At 34.2% G+C, this 18,513-nt stretch overlaps 4 protein-coding genes and 1 non-coding gene across 7 annotated transcripts; 2 read left to right on the top strand and 3 right to left on the bottom strand.

Moving 5' to 3' along the window:
• The first annotated feature begins 124 nt into the window (after positions 1-124).
• Positions 125-3,447, top strand: LOC120252997 (60S ribosomal protein L3). Its single transcript, XM_039261227.1, has 6 exons — positions 125-198; positions 716-811; positions 1,073-1,183; positions 2,003-2,307; positions 2,520-2,929; positions 2,998-3,447. The coding sequence occupies exons 2-6, from the start codon at positions 727-729 to the stop codon at positions 3,254-3,256; spliced, it is 1,170 nt and encodes a 389-aa protein (XP_039117161.1). The 5' UTR covers positions 125-198; positions 716-726; the 3' UTR covers positions 3,257-3,447.
• A 497-nt stretch (positions 3,448-3,944) lies between these two features.
• On the bottom strand, positions 3,945-6,974 carry LOC120252921 (ribonuclease P protein subunit p25-like protein). Of its 2 annotated transcripts, none has more exons than XM_039261116.1 (9): positions 6,913-6,974; positions 6,620-6,742; positions 5,623-5,703; positions 5,440-5,528; positions 5,282-5,356; positions 4,930-4,988; positions 4,772-4,831; positions 4,412-4,633; positions 3,945-4,246 (listed from the first exon to the last, which is right to left on the bottom strand). In XM_039261116.1, the coding sequence occupies exons 2-9, from the start codon at positions 6,740-6,742 to the stop codon at positions 4,179-4,181; spliced, it is 777 nt and encodes a 258-aa protein (XP_039117050.1). In that variant the 5' UTR covers positions 6,913-6,974; the 3' UTR covers positions 3,945-4,178. The 2 variants fall into 2 exon arrangements, with proteins under 2 accessions (XP_039117050.1, XP_039117051.1); XM_039261117.1 differs by lacking the exon at positions 6,913-6,974 and adding an exon at positions 6,838-6,906.
• Positions 6,975-7,924: 950 nt separating this feature from the next.
• Positions 7,925-13,209, top strand: LOC120252957 (polypyrimidine tract-binding protein homolog 3-like). The gene is made up of 15 exons (XM_039261172.1): positions 7,925-8,113; positions 8,205-8,272; positions 8,343-8,414; positions 8,550-8,626; positions 9,123-9,207; positions 10,430-10,562; positions 10,820-10,884; positions 10,969-11,018; positions 11,103-11,144; positions 11,371-11,422; positions 11,520-11,577; positions 11,699-11,712; positions 11,845-11,952; positions 12,034-12,177; positions 12,504-13,209. Exons 2-15 carry the CDS (start codon positions 8,216-8,218, stop codon positions 12,891-12,893), a joined length of 1,347 nt encoding a protein of 448 aa, XP_039117106.1. The 5' UTR covers positions 7,925-8,113; positions 8,205-8,215; the 3' UTR covers positions 12,894-13,209.
• A 157-nt stretch (positions 13,210-13,366) lies between these two features.
• On the bottom strand, positions 13,367-13,440 carry TRNAN-GUU. The gene has a single exon. It is a non-coding gene; the product is annotated as a tRNA-Asn (tRNA).
• A 2,833-nt stretch (positions 13,441-16,273) lies between these two features.
• On the bottom strand, positions 16,274-17,735 carry LOC120253000 (ethylene-responsive transcription factor ERF113-like). 2 transcript variants are annotated; one of them, XM_039261234.1, is made up of 2 exons: positions 17,295-17,735; positions 16,274-16,976 (listed from the first exon to the last, which is right to left on the bottom strand). In XM_039261234.1, the coding sequence occupies exons 1-2, from the start codon at positions 17,683-17,685 to the stop codon at positions 16,354-16,356; spliced, it is 1,014 nt and encodes a 337-aa protein (XP_039117168.1). In that variant the 5' UTR covers positions 17,686-17,735; the 3' UTR covers positions 16,274-16,353. The 2 variants fall into 2 exon arrangements, with proteins under 2 accessions (XP_039117168.1, XP_039117169.1); XM_039261235.1 differs by having other exon boundaries at positions 16,274-16,973.
• Positions 17,736-18,513: the final 778 nt, after the last annotated feature.

Raw genomic sequence — 18,513 nt, 5'->3', positions numbered from 1 at the left:
AGATTAACAGGGGCGAAAGATTGAAATGCCCAATTTGTACATGGTTCGTTTATTGACCTTATACTGAGTGGAAGGGTATTATTGTCATTTAGTATCCCATTCTCTAATATGGCGGGTATATAATGGAAGCTCTAGGGTTGTGAGAAAGCTCTGGAGGTGGTGTTCGTCGGCGGCGAGGAGGAGGAGTTGATCCCACTGGTATGCGATTGTTGTTTTAGGATTAGGGTTAGGGTTTGGTTTGGATCGAAGTATTCATCATAGAACTTGTTTAGTTTGATCTGTAAGAGCGATGGTGTTTACGAAAGTGATTTTCTATGGTCGATTCCAAGTGATGATTCTGTTTCGCTGTTGGACCTAGGATTGAGCTGTTGAGCTCTCAGTTATCACTTGTTTGATATTTTGATGACTTGTTTGAGGATGTTGAATTATCGAACTCTCATTTTGATATGTATATCTTGTTCTGTGTATAGTGTATACTAATGTGGTTCTCCGTGGCCTGATGGTTTTGATTCGCTATAGGATATGGATTGAAGCGTTGAACTTTTATTTGTCATTTGTTTTATGTTTTGATGACTTGTTTTAGAGGAGGTTACTGAAAAATTATGGGAAAAAACAATAGCTTTGATTGATTTGATTGTTGTTCTCATTTCATTGGCGCGGTTTTCGTAGTTTTGTTGTATTATTAAAAGTTTGCGTGGCCATTGTCATGTTGCAGATTGACGGGAGATGTCTCACCGGAAGTTTGAGCACCCCCGGCATGGGTCCCTTGGGTTCCTCCCAAGGAAAAGGGCTTCTCGTCACCGTGGCAAAGGTACATCTGAACTAAAGCTTTTAATTGCTTTATTTGCATCTCGTTCATGTAGTCATTTTAATTCTTAATTCTGTATTACTTCAATCTCAATGTTAGCATCAAAAGTTTCCTTTCCCAATGGTTACACTGGGTGTTGCTCATATTTGTATTACATTCCCACCCCATGTTCATGGACATTCATTTATTCACATGGATGTTTTTGTTTGCGTAATGATTATCTTGATTTTAGTTTTGTTATGTTCTTTACATTTGTTATTGCAGTGAAGGCCTTCCCTAAGGATGACCCAACAAAGCCTTGCAAGCTTACTGCTTTCCTTGGTTACAAGGCTGGAATGACTCACATTGTACGTGAAGTTGATAAACCAGGATCAAGTAAGTTCGTCCTTTTTCTTGGATGATTGTAGTCTCCACAAGAAGTTTCTTTTGGATGTCCCTTGCATTCTGTCCTGACTGTTAGTTGTATTATCAGGATGACTTTTTTCTTTTTTTTGAGTAATCTTTTTGTGACCAAAGCTCACCATGTTAACTAAAGTGTTCTCTTCAAAACTGTTTTACCAGACTCGACAACTAAGTGTACATGAAAGTATATTTCATCAACACTTGCAACTTCCTTCTGTCATGAGTCAATCTTTTTCCATACCATTGAACACTTGTTTTTATCTCCGAACTCTTTAATGCAAATAACCTGGTTTTATACCAATGTTTACATCTAAGGATGTTTATTTATTTGAAAGGATATCCTCCAAATTGTGAATAAATCTTATGTAAATTGCATGATGTTTTCAAGGTATTTATTTTGATTGTTGTTTCCATCTAAAGTGTTCTCTTCAAACTTATTTCGCCAGACTCGGCGAACATGTGTACATGAATCTATATTTTATCAAAACTTGCAATTTGCTTCTGTCATGACTCAATTTTTTTCCTTACTATAGAAGACTTGTCTTTATCTCCCAAATCTTTAATGCAAGCTACCTGTTTTTATACCAATGTTTACATCTAAGGATGTTTACTTATTTTAGTAGATATCCTCCAAATTGTGAATCAATCTCATGTAAATTGTATGGCATTTTCAAGATATTTATTTTGATTGTTGTTTCTGTCTATTCTCAGTGCCTCATGTTAGTGACTGCTCGAGTACAATGTCTTTTCAAATCCCATATTAGCAATTTTGTTTCATTTTGCTCATTGCAGAACTGCACAAAAAGGAAACTTGTGAGGCTGTAACCATTATTGAGACTCCGCCAATGGTTGTTGTTGGTGTTGTGGGCTATGTGAAGACACCACGTGGCCTCCGAAGTCTTAATACTGTATGGGCTCAGCATCTCAGTGAAGAAGTGCGGAGGAGGTTCTATAAGAACTGGTACAGATCCAAGAGGTCAGCATTCAAAAATTACTCCAAGAAATATGACAGTGAGGAAGGGAAGAAGGAGATTCAGGCTCAGCTGGAGAAGATGAAGAAATATGCTACTGTTGTTCGTGTCCTAGCTCACACTCAGGTACCCCATTTGAAGCTTCATTGTGGGGCACATGGTTCTTAATTAATCTCATCCTTGCATTTGCCACAAGTTCATTGGTCCACTTTAGATGAGTAAGATAAAGATTTGTAGCGACTAATAAATTTTTCTAGCACTGACATTCACGTGAAAAGATAATTAGTTGAAGTTGTGCATGTACATGATGCGTTCTACTTTTTGGCATTTTCCATCAGATAAAGAAGATGAAAGGTCTGAAGCAGAAGAAGGCACACCTAATGGAGATCCAAGTGAATGGAGGGACTGTGGCACAGAAGGTTGACTATGCTTATAGTTTCTTTGAGAAGCAAATCCCGGTGGATGCTGTTTTCCAGAAAGACGAAATGATTGATATCATTGGTGTTACCAAGGGTAAGGGTTATGAAGGTGTGGTCACCCGTTGGGGTGTTACTCGTCTTCCCCGAAAAACTCACAGGGGTCTGCGGAAGGTAGCTTGTATTGGTGCATGGCATCCTGCCCGGGTGTCCTTCACTGTTGCCCGTGCTGGGCAGAATGGCTATCATCATCGCACAGAGATGAACAAGAAGGTATACAAGCTCGGAAAATCTGGAGACGAGTCTCATAAGGCCATCACTGATTTCGACAGGTACAACTTAACCTTACTTAACACTTTTAGTTGAATGACATTACAAGCTTGTTGTTGTGTTTTGACAGGACGGAGAAAGATATAACCCCAATGGGCGGATTCCCTCACTACGGACAGGTGAAAGATGATTATATCTTGATCAAGGGGTGCTGTGTTGGCCCTAAGAAGAGGGTAGTGACACTCCGACAATCTCTGTTGAAGCAAACTTCGCGTGTGGCTCTCGAGGAGATCAAGCTGAAATTTATTGATACATCATCTAAGTTCGGGCATGGTCGCTTCCAAACCACTCAGGAGAAGCAGAAGTTCTATGGAAGGCTTAAGGCCTGAGTCATTCATAACTCAGTACTCAGTAGTATTGCATTGCTTATTGACTTTCAATAATATAGTTGTTGAGATGCAATTTTGTTTGGTTTGTTTCTGCAGTTTAAAGGCTTGAGTCATATGTCAAGAGTAGCTATATGAGCAGAGAACTTTATTTAATATTTCGGGAGAATTTAAAAAGGTTTAGTTACTCTCAATTAATGTGAGAATTAATGAGATTTATAAGTTAAGTGAGTTTTATACCGTTTTGGTCATCATTAGGCATTGGTTTCTTTTGACCATCTCATCACATGAGTTCTGCTGGGGAATGTTAATTAAATCAGTTTTATTCTGTAAGTTACATTCTATTTCAATTTATTTTTATTTTTTTCGTGTCTAATTTTATTTGTATAGCTTTAGTGGATGCTAACGGGCTGGTAGCCCTGGGTCAAGGGGATAGGTTCTATGAACAACATGCCTCTTAATGATGTACTCTTAAATTATAATTAATTCTTATATGGGCAAAAGAACGTGGGCAAAAAAAATAATAATTATATAAATTTCCACATTAAAAAACTAATATTTAAAGTATTTTTTAAAAAAATTAATACTAATTAAATCAAATATCACCTTATAAAAACTCTAAAAATAAATAAATACCCGCAAGACAACCATGGTAAGCTTTGTTTTGTTTTTCAAACAAGCATGAAGCCACTGATAAATATTTTTAAGAATAAATGAATGCACAAGATGAATATTGCCTACAAAAATCCATTTGCACATATACAATCTATATTCTTAAAATCTAGCTCTCAGCACAGGGAACCTACCACTAGAACCAGCTAACGAATGAAGATAAACAATTTATAAATGCTACTTTGCTAACAAACACAGAAAAATATGCTCCCCCACACTGTCAAACTAGCACAATTACATCTATAAAGAAAGCTCAAGCATCTGGTTGCTCGTGTCCTCGGCCACGGCCACGAACCCTTCCGCGTCCCCTGCCTCCTTGTACTGCATTTGAAGAAAATAGTTAGTGTAATCAGTCAAGTAGGATAGGTGAACTAAACAGATAGATTTTTAGATTTTCCTAAATGATTGTATTCCTTTCAAGAGTACAAGGACAACAAAACTCGTCATCTACCGATGTAACAAAAGATTAATAATCTAGGAGTTCACCTTGTCCTTGTGGAGGTCCTTCCAGGTCATCATACTCATTGTATTCCTTTGGTTCGTGATGAATATTACCATCATATCCACCATTGTATCCTCTTGCACGCCCGCGGAAACCACGACCACGAGGTCCACGACCTCGTCCTCGTCCTCTTCCTCTGTAACCATATCCATGCCCTTCATTCCATCCTCCATCAACATCGTCATCCATAAACTCATTGCTAGCCCCTGCTTGATAGTGTACCACAAACATCATCCACGGGAGAAAATGTACGTAGCAAGAATGTGTATGATGCCATAATTATTCCATATAGGAAAAATCCAAATACAGTGGAACAACAAGATTACAGTTCGTGTATTTCTTACCTCTTCCTCTGCCCCTTCCACGACCACCACGCCCTCTACCATGACCACTAGGTAAAGACTCTACATACATCCAATGAACCAGACAACACACTCAACAACTGAATGTAAACAGTGAGAGAAAAATCTGTACAACCATGACATCAATTAAAGTAAGATACCTCCATAATCAGATTCTTCCAAAGGTTTCACCTGGTCAGCCGGTATGGGTGGTTGGTATCTGTGTGATGAAATGATAAAGATCAGAATCTATTACTGGTACAAACAAAAAATGAGAAATGTATAGCGCAAGAAATTAATTAATAAGCTACTTCCAATTGTCTCAACAACAAAAATTATTAGTTCCAAAGCAGTTCCCAATATAAAGGCTCTCTTACAGAGTTACTAAGACTATATTTTCATGAAAAATAAAATTTAGCTGTGAAAGCGGAACAGGATCCAAGTTATCAAAATTTTCTGAGCAAATTGCAGACTGTCAACTTATTGAACTTGGCAAGGACAGTGAACACTTACCCCGGAGAGGAGGAATCCAATTCCTTCTTGGACAAAGTTATTGCCATCACTGATACATGACGGGTAGTTTCAAGACTACAAAAAGTATATGTCAGTATATTTAAGATGGTCTGTCATGGTTGAAAAAAATAAAGCAAATGAAAGAAATTGCATCTTACGGGAGAAGGCCTTCTTCCAAAGGCTCCCAACTATCAGTTATATCAATAGACCCAGTAGTGGTGTTCTGATAGAGACCTACAATCCTTCTCTGCATATAGAAATGTTGTTAGAGAAAACATAGGATAGAAGCACAAGTCTTGGTTTACGCAAGCTCATGGCTCTGTTAATAAGTCAATACCAACCTTAATCAGTTCAGCAATAACCACAACCTTATTTATGGCTCTTCCCATGGCTTTAAGAACAATTTCATCAGATCCTTTTTCCTGACAAAGTGAAACAAAAAACCAATGCTGACTAAAAAAATCAAGGGCGTAGGTCTCATGTTATAGCAACAAGAATATTATACTGAGTTGGTGTGCTTATAAAATAGATGAATTATCAATTTGGCAGCCAGCATATAAAATAATAAGAGAGTTTTAGAGTCTTATAAATTATTTCAATAGTAGAAAGAGACTATATCAGAACACTGCTATCTAAACCATTTCCACAGAACGACGTCATACTGAATACCCATTAAAAGTAACAATACATAATCAAGTGGATAATTTTAAAAAAAAAACAGCTTTTTTAAAGGAGGAGCGACTCTTTTTCAACAATTTCTGAAAACAATGATGCTTCTGAACAACGAATAATACAACGGCCATAATTTCATTCAACAAACTTAATAAAAAGCTGTCTTCATGTTCAAAAGTTTTCATAACGATAAAAAGTTGTTATTGAAACAACATTGTTTCATCAAAATATATAGAGACAAGAAAATTCACCAGCTGATATCCAAGTCATCTAAATCCGCAACATCAGACAAGGAATTATCGCATACTACTGTAATTTCACAAAGTTGGTCAAAACACGGTATCTGTGGTTCCATGAATCCGTGATCAAGATTAACGATTCCCATTATTTAAAGAACAATACTGACAATATATTATTATGTTTCCACTTTCAAGCGATATTGTGATGTAAATAGACAATTAATACCTTCCTAATTAGATCGATAGATGTCTACAAAACCAAAAAGGAAGCATCTGACTCAATATCAACATCAAACACTCAATCCTCTCAATCATATTCACTAAAACTTCTATATATCAAGTCCTAATGCATAACTACACCATAAATTCATCACAAAAACACACTCAACAATCCCATCGAAACAAATTCAAGAGAAAAGAGCAAAACCTGAAACAACGCAATAGCGTATGTGATGTAATTCCTAATCCTCCCTTGCGCCGTGATCCGGATCTCGTTCTCGTCAATAGCCGACTCCGGCATCGGCTTTTCCACTCTCTGGTACCGATCCATCTAAAACCGCCCAAAAAACCAATCAAATCAACCAAAAAAACACTCAAAACATCAGATCACAAGAATTGAAAGGAAAAAGCGATATAGGATCCAACCAAATGATGAATTACAAGAGAATTCAATGATTAAAAGGAGGAAGAAAAGCAGGAGATAAAGGCTAGGGTTTGGACCTTGAACGAGAGAGGGAAGCGGGTTCCTCGATGCGATGCGGAGAAATAGTGAAGCGTATGAGTGCGTTGTGGGCCTTGTCGAGCTATTTATATGCACAAATTTTAAGAACACTCCAATTCGAAGTGGGCCCGAAGTGGTTGTGCCACGTCAGTAATGGACCTAATTATTTTTTTAGTAATTTTTTTTTAAAAAAATTAATTTTAATTTTAATAAATTAATAAAGATTAGTTATATCCCACAACTGGAATACGAAGGTTATAAATTATCTATTGACTCATTTTATAAATTAAGTTTGTTTTTTATTTTTGTTGGATTTCTCTCTTTTATTTAAGTTTTTTTATCGTCAAATTTAAGACAATAAATTTATCGTTAAAAAAAATACATATTTATTTTAAAATATATATCTAATTATATTATAAAAGATAATTTTATATATTGACATAAAATTTATATTGTATTTTAACAAATAATGATACACTTCAAATATAAGATAAAATATAAGCTTATCAATATTATATTTATATTTTTTTTATATTCCTATAAAAAAATCAAGCTCTCATATTCTATTTGTCCATATCTTATCATGTTCATTTTTATTTATTTATAATAAATAATAATTAATTAAAAAATTTAAGTTATAGTAAATAAGTAGGAATTTATATTTATAAATGAACAATTGCTAATAATATTAATATGAACATTGTTTGAAATAACATCTTAATTAAAATATTAACTTCATTATATAATACTTCTCAATTGATTGCAAATTTACATGCATTTATATAACACGCACAGATCATAATAAGATGTCCCGTAAAAATTTAAAAGGAAAATAAATAAATAATATAACAAATTCAACCAAGTCTATTTTTAATATTTTTAAAATAAATCAATTACCAAATGGCTTAAATCCGACGTTCCAAAATAGATCGCATGTTGCACGAATCTTGATGTTAATCCGACGTTCAAAACTGTTTGGCCTGCTACGGGCTTTGGATAAAGACGACAGCGAGTGCGGCAATGGAAACCATCATCTAGGGCAAAATCCTCGCATTTCTCACCCTAATCCAGCCAATCCGAGAAGCAAATCGAGATTTCCAAAAACCCTAACAATCACCTTCATGCTTCTCAATCGATCTCACTAGCTACATCCCAGAACCTCGAAAAGCTTCAAGTTTTTTCAAGCTCTTCTTATTCCGGGTATTGTGCTCGAGCTTCCTAGAACTCTCTGGATTTCTTTGATTCTCAGCAAGGGGTCATAGATTTGTTGATTATGTTGTTTTCAATGTAGTTTGATCGAAGATGACTGAGCCATCGAAAGTGATTCACATTCGGAACGTAGGGCATGAGATTACTGAGGTAGGCTTGTGATCATGTTCGATAAAAATGCGATCTTTGATGAAGTTTTGACCTTTCCTTTCGTTTGCAGAATGATTTGCTTCAATTATTGCAGCCATTCGGTGTGGTCACAAAGATTGTAATGTTGCGGGCGAAAAATCAGGTTTTGAAATTTGATTGTTTTTTGTTTAGTGAGTTGTTTTCGTTTAATCATGTAAAAAATGTGTTTTTGAGATTAAATTTCGAGTGACAAAGATGGGAATAAGTTGATGTGATGTTTTGATACTTGTTATGCCAGGCTCTTCTTCAGATGTATGATGTGTCTTCTGCTGTTACTGCCCTGCAGTACTATGGAAATATGCAGCCAAATATAAGGTACTGCCCTTATCGAACTGTGTATTTGTTATGATTTTGTGTGTATTGGTATTCTAGCATATGGGTCGGCTTCCATCTTTCTCTTTTCCACTTAATTCAATTAGACTGGCTTTAATTTATATGATTTTACCCCTGTTCAATGACATGATGCGTAGGTTATGTTTTGCTCGGGGGGAAATGAACAAAACTTGTATGAAAGACCTCTAGAGCATTCATGGAAAATTGCTTATAAACAATTATAGCATTTATTATCAATTTGAATATTAAATTCCCACCAGCAACACCTGAAGGGTTTTAACTGCTTGATGGTGCTCAATCATCTCAATTGAAGGTGTTGTGGTTATAATAGGAGATTAATTTGAGATTTTTCTTCTGGACTATCTCCCGCTGTTCATTTGAACTTGTGCCATTTGCTGAATTGAGATTTTGATTATGCTTCAGTTTATTGCCTATAATATATTTTCTCTTCTTCCTCCAACCTCGTTTTCCATTTCAGGGGAAGGAATGTTTACATGCAATTCTCTTCACACCAAGAACTGACAACAACAGAGCAGAGCTCACAAGGACGAAAAGGAGACCAGGTTTGTACACCATAAATGGTTAAATCTTAATGAAACTATACTTCTTTTGGTACCTATGTAGTAAAATAAATATCAATTCTGTACAGCATTAGCAGCTCTGTATACTAAGTAAATCTGAAAACATGAAAGCTATACTTTCAAGACAAATAATCTGCATATTATCCATCTTGGTGGTTTATACACTTTGTCTTTCTAGTGAAGCAAGTTTTCCATCTTAAGTTTTCCTCGTTTTTTTATATGCATTATGTACATACTACTGCAATTGTGGCTAGACAGTGCTATATTATTGTCCTCCAGATATGATACTTTTTTATCATATTTTCCCAAGACAAACTATGGCAATATGTAGTTAGGAAAATTTTCTAACTCATAGGATAGATTTCATGTCTGTGGCTGTCATAATGCTGATAGGGGATTGACTTTTACTCACAGGAATGTATCATGTATGAGACTTGTGGAGGAAATGAGTATTTGGCTGGATGTCTCCAACATGCAGGGGCTTGATTCTGAATAGTAATGATTCATTATAATAATGAGGAAAACATGTTGCACATGATATGGGAAACACCAGATGGTGAAGCGAAAATGCTACCATGCAAAAGGTGGCTGTTAACTGTGTGGAAGCAGGAGTGACCAGTTTCACACATTACAAAATGAACCTGTCCATTTACATGGATTTTCATCCTAACAAATCTCTTTATTCATCATCTTTTAACTCGCCTTTAGCAAGATGTCCTATACCTAATTATATGTCTAAAGAAGTTGAATTGAACTTTGGGTCTATGAAAAAATGAATGAGAAACAAAAAATGGATGCCTTCTGGTTCATAGAACTTCATACAGCCACTATAAGGTTTTAGGACTACAACAAACAAGATACACTTATTCAATCTAGGAACTTCACACTACTCTGCATCTCCATGAGGAAGCCACTCAGTTTCTTGTTGGAGCTCTGGTACATGCCATATATTACTCTCAGTTGTAGACAGATTTGTGTTTAGCCCGTCAATATAAACTTTTGAGAGCTAACTGATGACTTATGCTTGATTTTTCTTTCTAGTTTTTATTTATCCACTCCTCATTGCCTTCTACCTATCATACTTTTTTTTTCAAATTATATTTGGATTGAATTTTTTTTATTTTCTCGCTATGTCTTTATGCTTCTTCTTTCTTTTCTTCTCTACCCTTTCTATCTCTGTGATTGTTCACTGTTGAAAACTCAGGATTCGCAACCCAATAGAATCCTTTTAGTCACCATACATCATCTGCTGTATCCAATAACAGTGGAAGTGCTGCATCAAGTTTTCTCTCCTCATGGATTTGTAGAGAAGATAGTCACATTTCAGAAGTCCGCGGGTCAGCTTCTACGAGTCTTCTCTATTTCCTTTCATTTTCATTTTTATAATAAAATTTAATTTTTGTTTGTTACATTTACTTTTCCTGACATGTATTGGTGCTTAACATTCTATTGTAACTGCATTTGTCTTATTTATATTTGTAGATAATTTTGGGTGTGCTTTATCACAATCATGCAAGATTAATTTATACTATTTTGTTTTAGAAAGGAACACACAGACTTATTACACTTGACTCCTTTGCTTTTAATTGCGCAGGTGCTCAGGCCCTTATCCAATATCAATCACGACAGAGTGCCGTACAAGCAAGAAATACCCTGCAGGTGTGTTTTTTCTTCTGATTTTTTAATGCCAGATTTGTGATTCTGCATAAATGACTGATTTGCCGATAATATTTCTCTCACTAGGGGCGAAACATATATGATGGTTGCTGTCAACTAGATATACAATTTTCTAAGTAAGATTCTGTCTGTTTTCTGATCTGTTAATATGCAGTACTTATTATAGACTTTAACTAATTCCAAGTATTTGTAAAATGCAGCCTCAATGAGTTGCAAGTTAATTACAACAATGAGCGGTCGAGGTATTTTTGGGTTTCTCATGTCTCTAATATCTCTCTGCCATTAAAATTCCTTGAGCATACAACAATTTGAAGATTATATATGAGATTAGATCTCCAGCATCATCCCCCCAAAAATGAGCATCTTCTCTTTGTTCACTTCTTACATTCCATTCTCTGTCCTCGTCTTTCCTACCTTTTTTTTCTTTTTTTTTGTGCAAATAATTTAAAAGATATTCGATTTGTTCAGAGACTTCTTGAACCCATCTTTGCCTTCTGAACAAAGGGGCCGATCCTCACAAGTGAGTTACTTTACAAGTATTCAAGCTAATCATTGACATTCTCATCCAGTAACTTATATGACTGCTTACTAATCTTGTTTTGCTATCTTGTGAGCAGACCGGGTATGGGGATGGTGGAGGCCTCTATGCCCTCCATCCAACCGGACCCAGGGCAGGTGCATGTTCTGAATTCACATCAGACAATCTTTTTTTAAAACAAAAAAAAAAATTATATATATACATATATTATAGTCAATGAGTAACTGATTCTGACCTGTTTCTTGTATTCTTCTTCAGTTTCCTTTGCACAGGTAAGTTTGCTTCATCAGGTCCTGCTCATAATCAGGTTTTATGGTTTTTGTGGCTTTAGTAGTTCCTGGCCCCTTTTTTATTTAATTTAATCAAAGTAATCTTGTTTGAGTGGTGGGCATGTGTGTTTTTAGATGAGCAATGCTGCAGCAGTTGCTGCTGCATTTGGTGGAGTTTTGCCTCCGGGTGTAACTGGTACTAATGATAGGTGTACAATTTTGGTTTCTAATCTGAATCCCGATGTAAGTTTTCATTCCCGTTTGAATTTTTCCCCGTTGACCTTTCTGTCTGTTCTGAATTCTTTTCTTGTTATCACTCTGCAGAAAAGTGATGAGGATAAGCTTTTCAATTTGTTCTCAATGTATGGCAACATTGTAAGAATCAAATTACTACGTAACAAGCCTGATCATGCTCTCATTGAGATGGAGGATGGTTTTCAAGCTGAACTGGCTGTGCACTTCTTAAAGGTTTGCCTGTTTCTACACTTTTCAATTCGTAATTTAGGTTAAACCATCATTTTATCACCCACAAGCAGATATGGAGTCAAAATGTGATGTTAAGACACACATGGATGAGCTTAAAAAGCCCATGTATTACTGGCAAATGACAGTTCTCTTGATCTTTCAACCAGTTCTCACTGTTAAATGGTTCAGAACCCATTAATATTTGATAGGTGATAAAAAAGTGTAGTGATTAAAGGTTAATACAATCTTTGGGAAATAAATAGACCAGCTACAGAACTGGATGAACTGGAATAAACTTATTTATATGAAAATTGCTTCTCATGTTGCAGGGTGCAATGCTTTTCGGGAAAAGGTTAGAGGTGAACTTTTCAAAATATCCAAACATCACTCCGGCACCCGACGCTCATGAATACAGCGGTTCTACACTAAACCGCTTCAACCGCAATGCTGTTAAGAACTACCGGTACTGTTGTTCACCTACAAAAATGATCCATGTCTCTACACTTCCCCAAGACATCACCGAGGACGAGATTGAAACCCACCTGGTCGAACACGGCACCATTGTAAGCTCCAAACTCTTCGAGGTCAATGGGAAGAAGCAAGCCTTGATACTTTTTGAGGACGAAGAGCAAGCCACCGAAGCTCTTGTATGCAAGCATGCGAGCTCCATCGATAGTTGTATCATCCGGATTTCCTTCTCCCAGCTCCAGACTATCTAAACAGACACCAGGATTGTCGCCCGGGCTTCCCTCGGTCATATCTTGTCGGCGTCTTTTTTAAGCAGCCAATGTCATTCATTTCTCTTCCCAATTTTAAAATCTCTTGGTGCATCCATGTTTTGTGTTTGTGTTAGATTTTGATTTGTATTGTAGGTCTATTAAGGTTTGTTTTTTCAGTGGGATTGTGAATCAATCTGGTGCTGTGTATGGATTGTATCATCTTGGAAGGATATCTAATGTATCAGTGTTGGACAAAAGAACAGCTATGTTTGTTTTTCAGGCTTAACAAATAAGATAAATGCATCACATTTTCTCATTACGTTTTTCTTTATGTGTAAAAGCTTTAAACTTGTCCCTAATATTAAGAAAAAAAAATATTAAGTATAATTAATTCCTCATAATCTATATTTAATATCTATTGTTCAAAAAATTAATTTTATTTAAAAAAACAATATATATGTATATACATGAAACGCTAGAGGAAGGGCTTGAACCTTCGACCTTGTGGTTAACAGCCACACGCTCTAACCAACTGAGCTACTCCAGCAACTTCGATCAATTCAATCAAAATAAATTAATATCATTGTATATATCTTATTCAAATATTAGTATCTTCTTTTATTTGATTTTCTTTGTTATTCTTGTTAAGTGTGAATATATCTATCGAGTTAACAATGTCTTTAAATAATTTTATAGCATCAAGGAAGATATTTTGTAAATATTTTGATAAAAGTTTTTCCTTATTTCTTGTGATGTTTTAATAGAAAAGAGATATAGAAGACATGTTTGGGAAAGGAATAAAAAAAAGATTAGATAAAGCATTAATTTTTATAATTATATATATAATCTACAGAATAAAATTAAGTAAAAATAAAACGATGACATGAGATTGGAATTATAATTTTCACTTTATCCTTTCATTTAAAAAGTGTGAGAGTAACTTAATCAAGATTAAAACTTCTTATTTTAAATGCCCAAAAATTTAGATAAACAACAAGAAATAAAGACTAAATCATGTTTCAATTCATATGTCACATGTTTAGTTGTTTTAGTTCCGGGAGTCCTTTCTGTTTTTCAAATTCTTAATATTCTATTTTGACCCAAAAAAAAAAAATCTCTTGAATAATGAAAAGTGTGCTTTATGACTCATCTTTGCATAACTTTTTCAATGTTTGAACTCATAAATGTATCAGAACATAAAGTAATATAAACCTACTGTTGAAAAATCAGTAGATTAGTTTCATTTGGATTTCTCAAAATGATAGAACTTTAGGGAAGTAGATAAATATTCCCTTAATTAACTCAACCACACAAAATTAGTTGACTCAAATCAATGCAAATCAAAGTCAATAAAATCATTTAAAATGAATAAACTTCCCTTGCATTTTGGAGAAAAGTCAAATGGAAACTAGTAGTAAAAGTGTAAGGAAGTGGTGTGACTTACATTCCACACGTGCATCTGATGTGCACTTATTAAATTATTTAAGAATGAGAACAATTTTTGTGTGTGTGTTTTTTTAACTATATCACATTTCATCTTCAATTCTAAATTTATCTACTTTTCTTTTTATTTTATTCAATTTGTTAATTGTTTGTGGGGGTTGATGGGCAATAATCTAATTAAATAAAAATTATTTTTTATTTTTTTACAGTAGATAAATAAATTTTTTTTACCATAAGTGTCAAGCAGTGTTAAAGAAACACGGAGATGTATTTAATCACAATGGTTTAATGACCTCTTAAAAATTTATCATGTGCGGCAGGCTAATACGTGGAGCAATGAAAGCTTGCTACATTTACCAAATATGATATATTTGAAACTGTATCTCTATAATGGTAAATTCTCCCGATCATACAAACCAGGAGAGATCGAGAATATCACTCCTCCCATACATAACCCACACTAGAACCCATTGAAAGTGAATAAATAGTGCTCTACAATAGGAGCATGTGGTTTCAATCTCGTGATGAATATTAGTTAATAATACTAGCAGGATAAAATATCTATCTTAGTTTATGTTTTTTATTATTTATAATCTAAAGATAAAAATATTTAAACAAATATGAAAGGAAAAGTCATAAATAAGAAAAAAAAGTACACTCTAACTTATTTTTTTAAGGCATTGTCGTTGTGCACAAACAACAAACTTTGAGTTCAATTTGGCCATGAAGAACCAAAATCAACTTTGGCAAACCACTTTAAAAATAATAATAATAAATAAATAAATTATGTTTGGTTCAATGGAGGAGTGTGGAGGGGTAATCTATTTTTTTTTTTTATTTTGTTTGGTTGGAAGGAGGAGTGAGGAAAGATATAATGTGTATTTTACTAATTTGCCTTTTTATATAAAATTGATCATAATAATTTTTATACATATCTAAGATTATTTTGTACAAATTTTGTTAATATTAATATTAATATTACTAATAATATTATTTGTGTAATAATATTATTATTATACAAATAATAATATCATTTTAAAACTAATACTATAATTATTCAATTTTTTATATTTATTTATCTTTTTATATCATTATTATTATTAAAAAAATATTATTAATCTTTCATTGACACATTAAATAATTAAGAAAAAAAATAATATGAAAGATGAAATTATATATATTATAATAATTTTTCAAATATATAAAGGATAATTTGGTTTTTTCATAAATATTTAATAAGTAAAATATAGAGTTTTTAATAAGTGAGAATATAACGGGAATTATAGAAATAAGTGAAGAGTAGCATTGGTATTTTATATTATTTTAATAAAAAAAAATTAACAAAGATAAAAATACACACTACAGGCTCTCCTCTAATGAGGGGTGCGGCGGGTGCCTCACCTCTACAGGCTCTCCTCACCCCCTCTCACCCCTCTTCATTCTTCCAACCAAACAACCACTACACCTTCAAACACCCCCTCACTCTTTCCCATTCCTCTAATGAAATAAAATCATGGTGAAACCCAGAAAATAATAATAGCAGGATAAAACGTCTATCTTAGTTCATAATTTTTATTATTTATGATCTAAAGATAAAAATATTTAAACAAATATGAAAGGAAAAGTCATAAATAAGAAAAAAGTACACTCTAACTTATTTTTCAACGCAATGTGCTCAACCAACAAACTTTGAGTTCAATTTGGCCATGAAGAACCAAAATCAACTTTGACAAACCACCATCAAGAAAAAGAAATGAAAAGGATTTCAAAGCTCCCTAACAAAAATAATAACTAATAAATAGATATTCCCAAATTCCAACACGCAAACAAAACCATGGTCAACCTTTGAAAATAAATAAATATACCCATAAATACACATAAGCCAACCAACCAACCAAACAAACAAAAACATCTCTGTTTTCATATTGACTCAAACTTCTTCAACACATAATAAAATCCCATAAACAAAGTAAAATTCCATTAAAAAAAAAACAAAAAACAAAAAAAAAAGAAAAAACTATTGAGAAGGTGGTGGAAAGCTTGAAGACCATGGCCATGGAGGTCTTCTTGAAAATGAAATCCCCCCTCTCTGCTGCTGTTGCTGCTCTGTTTGCATGTAAAACAGAGCACCCCCATCATCATCATCATAAGAAGAAGAAGAAGAAGCAGTAGCAGTAGTAGTAGTAGTAATCAACACTGGATTTGGATTCCATAACTGGTCAAGAAGAGGAGTAGGAGGTGGGAGAGAAGAAGTGTGAAAATGAAAAAGAGAAGAAGAAGAAGAAGAAGAAGAAGAAGAAGAAGAAGAAGAAGAAGAAGGAAGTGGAAGAAGAGGAGTGGGATAAAGATGAACATTTTCAGGGAAGTTAAGTTTAGCTCTGTTTCCACGGAAACGAAGAGCAGCTTGATCATAAGCCATTGCAGCAGCTTCAGCAGTTTCAAAAGTTCCAAGCCAAACACGAGTAGCTTTATGAGGATCTCTAATCTCAGCTGCCCATTTTCCCCATGGACGTTGCCGTACTCCTCTGTATCTTCTTCTTTCTTGTTGGACTTGTTCTTTGTTGCATGTTTCTTCTGAAGATGATGTTACTTGTGATATTGTTTGCATGCTTTCTTGGTTTTGTTCTTTTGCTGCTGCTGCTGCAATAATGATAATAAACAGAGGAAACCAATTTTTTTATATATATTTGGTTTGTGATAATGTATGCATAAGAAAACAAATGGAGAAGTTAGAATGAGATTGTCTTCTTGTAAAGAGAAAAGAGAAAGAGTTCAATGAAACAGTGAAGCATGTGAATTTAAAGTAATAAAGTCATCTGGCAGCTTATCATTCTCTAACTACTTTTGTCTCTTTTTATCTTTCAAGTAAATCATATTTATTTTGATGTGCTAAACATGAAGTAAAAACAATAAAACAGTGCTAATTTAAGTTAGAACTAACTATGTTTACATGCATACCTGCAACCATTGAAGAAGAACATGATGATGAAAAAGAAGAAGAATCCCCTGCATGTCCACCAAACTCTCCAAAACTCTCTAAATAATACTTCATATCAAACTGTTGCACTGCTTCCATCTCCCTTGTTCTCTTATTCCTTAAACTCAAAGCACTAGTAGTAGTAATAGAAGAAGAAGAAGAAGAGACAGTAGTAACAGTATCAATGAAACCAGAGCTCACCGGAGCTCCAACAAAACCACCACCACCACCACCAAACTCCGGCTCACCGGAAACAACATGAGTCAAAGCTGAAACCATGACTGACATCTCATGCTCATTCCTATACACGTCCATCATGTTATATAACTCTCCATGCATATCATGATTTTCTTCTCCTTCTTCCGCTGCCATTAGTGTCTTCTCCGGCGATCTTCAGCCGTCATCAGCGCCGCCTTCCCACCTTGGAACACATGAAGATGAAGGTGCAAATGGTGAGGATGTGAGGACGCTTAGATACATATAGAACCATTTTGGATAACAATGAATTCAAACATGCAGCGCCGCCAAAGGAACAGAGTCTTTCAGGGACTTCCATGGTCTTACAAACTTTTCAGGGGGTTTTCCAATAATTTTACCAAATTTTTAATTCTTTATATATTTATTAAAATTGCTCTGAATTATTTTGTCTTTGTTTATTATAACAAATATTTTTAACCAATGATCACGTAATCTATTAATATTTTGGTTATATTAAAATTTTTCATAAGTAATAAGTGTTTGAGTTGTCGTAGCACCTACATATTATTGGATATGTTTTTATTGAAATTTATATATGTTTCTCTTTTTTTGCGGTTTTGTCATTTATTTTAAAAATAAATAAATGATTTTGACTTTAAAGTGAAAAAAGGATTTGTTTTTTTTTATTAAATAAATTTTATGAAATTTGTGAAAAGCCCATGTTTATTTTGTCGTTGTGTGTTTTGAGAATATGTAGGATTTTCAAGGGCGTGACTGAAAAATCAGATGTTCACACCCTGTTGACTTCTAGTGGGTCCCACCATGCAAGTGACATGACATAGTCGGTGCTTTGGTGTCCGGATTACATGTAATACAAGTTTTTATTTATTTTTTCTTTCTTTCTTTCTTTCTTTTTTTTTTTTGCCGACATAATTTTTAATTTTTTTGTGTTTTTTTAATTAAGTTTTGTTTTTTTATTTAATGTTCTTGTGCTATACTACA

Source organism: Dioscorea cayenensis, chromosome 25, assembly GCF_009730915.1.
Source record: "Dioscorea cayenensis subsp. rotundata cultivar TDr96_F1 chromosome 25, TDr96_F1_v2_PseudoChromosome.rev07_lg8_w22 25.fasta, whole genome shotgun sequence".
NCBI classification, from domain to species: domain Eukaryota; kingdom Viridiplantae; phylum Streptophyta; class Magnoliopsida; order Dioscoreales; family Dioscoreaceae; genus Dioscorea; species Dioscorea cayenensis.
Note: the sequence above shows the minus strand (reverse complement) of the source record. Positions and strands in the feature narration are given on the sequence as shown.

Coding starts and splice junctions, on each gene's coding strand:
- LOC120252997 (XM_039261227.1), top strand. CDS start 727: ATGTCTCACCGGAAGTTTGAGCACCCCCGGCATGGGTCCCTTGGGTTC. Junction 812..1,072: donor TTCTCGTCACCGTGGCAAAG/GTACATCTGAAC, acceptor TTGTTATTGCAG/TGAAGGCCTTCCCTAAGGAT. Junction 2,308..2,519: donor GTGTCCTAGCTCACACTCAG/GTACCCCATTTG, acceptor ATTTTCCATCAG/ATAAAGAAGATGAAAGGTCT.
- LOC120252921 (XM_039261116.1), bottom strand. CDS start 6,742: ATGGATCGGTACCAGAGAGTGGAAAAGCCGATGCCGGAGTCGGCTATT. Junction 5,704..6,619: donor ACGCTATTGCGTTGTTTCAG/GTTTTGCTCTTT, acceptor TCACTTTGTCAG/GAAAAAGGATCTGATGAAAT. Junction 5,529..5,622: donor TTATTGCTGAACTGATTAAG/GTTGGTATTGAC, acceptor TTCTATATGCAG/AGAAGGATTGTAGGTCTCTA.
- LOC120252957 (XM_039261172.1), top strand. CDS start 8,216: ATGACTGAGCCATCGAAAGTGATTCACATTCGGAACGTAGGGCATGAG. Junction 10,885..10,968: donor AAGCAAGAAATACCCTGCAG/GTGTGTTTTTTC, acceptor TTCTCTCACTAG/GGGCGAAACATATATGATGG. Junction 11,145..11,370: donor TACAACAATGAGCGGTCGAG/GTATTTTTGGGT, acceptor CGATTTGTTCAG/AGACTTCTTGAACCCATCTT.
- LOC120253000 (XM_039261234.1), bottom strand. CDS start 17,685: ATGGCAGCGGAAGAAGGAGAAGAAAATCATGATATGCATGGAGAGTTA. Junction 16,977..17,294: donor TTCTTCTTCAATGGTTGCAG/GTATGCATGTAA, acceptor TCATTATTGCAG/CAGCAGCAGCAAAAGAACAA.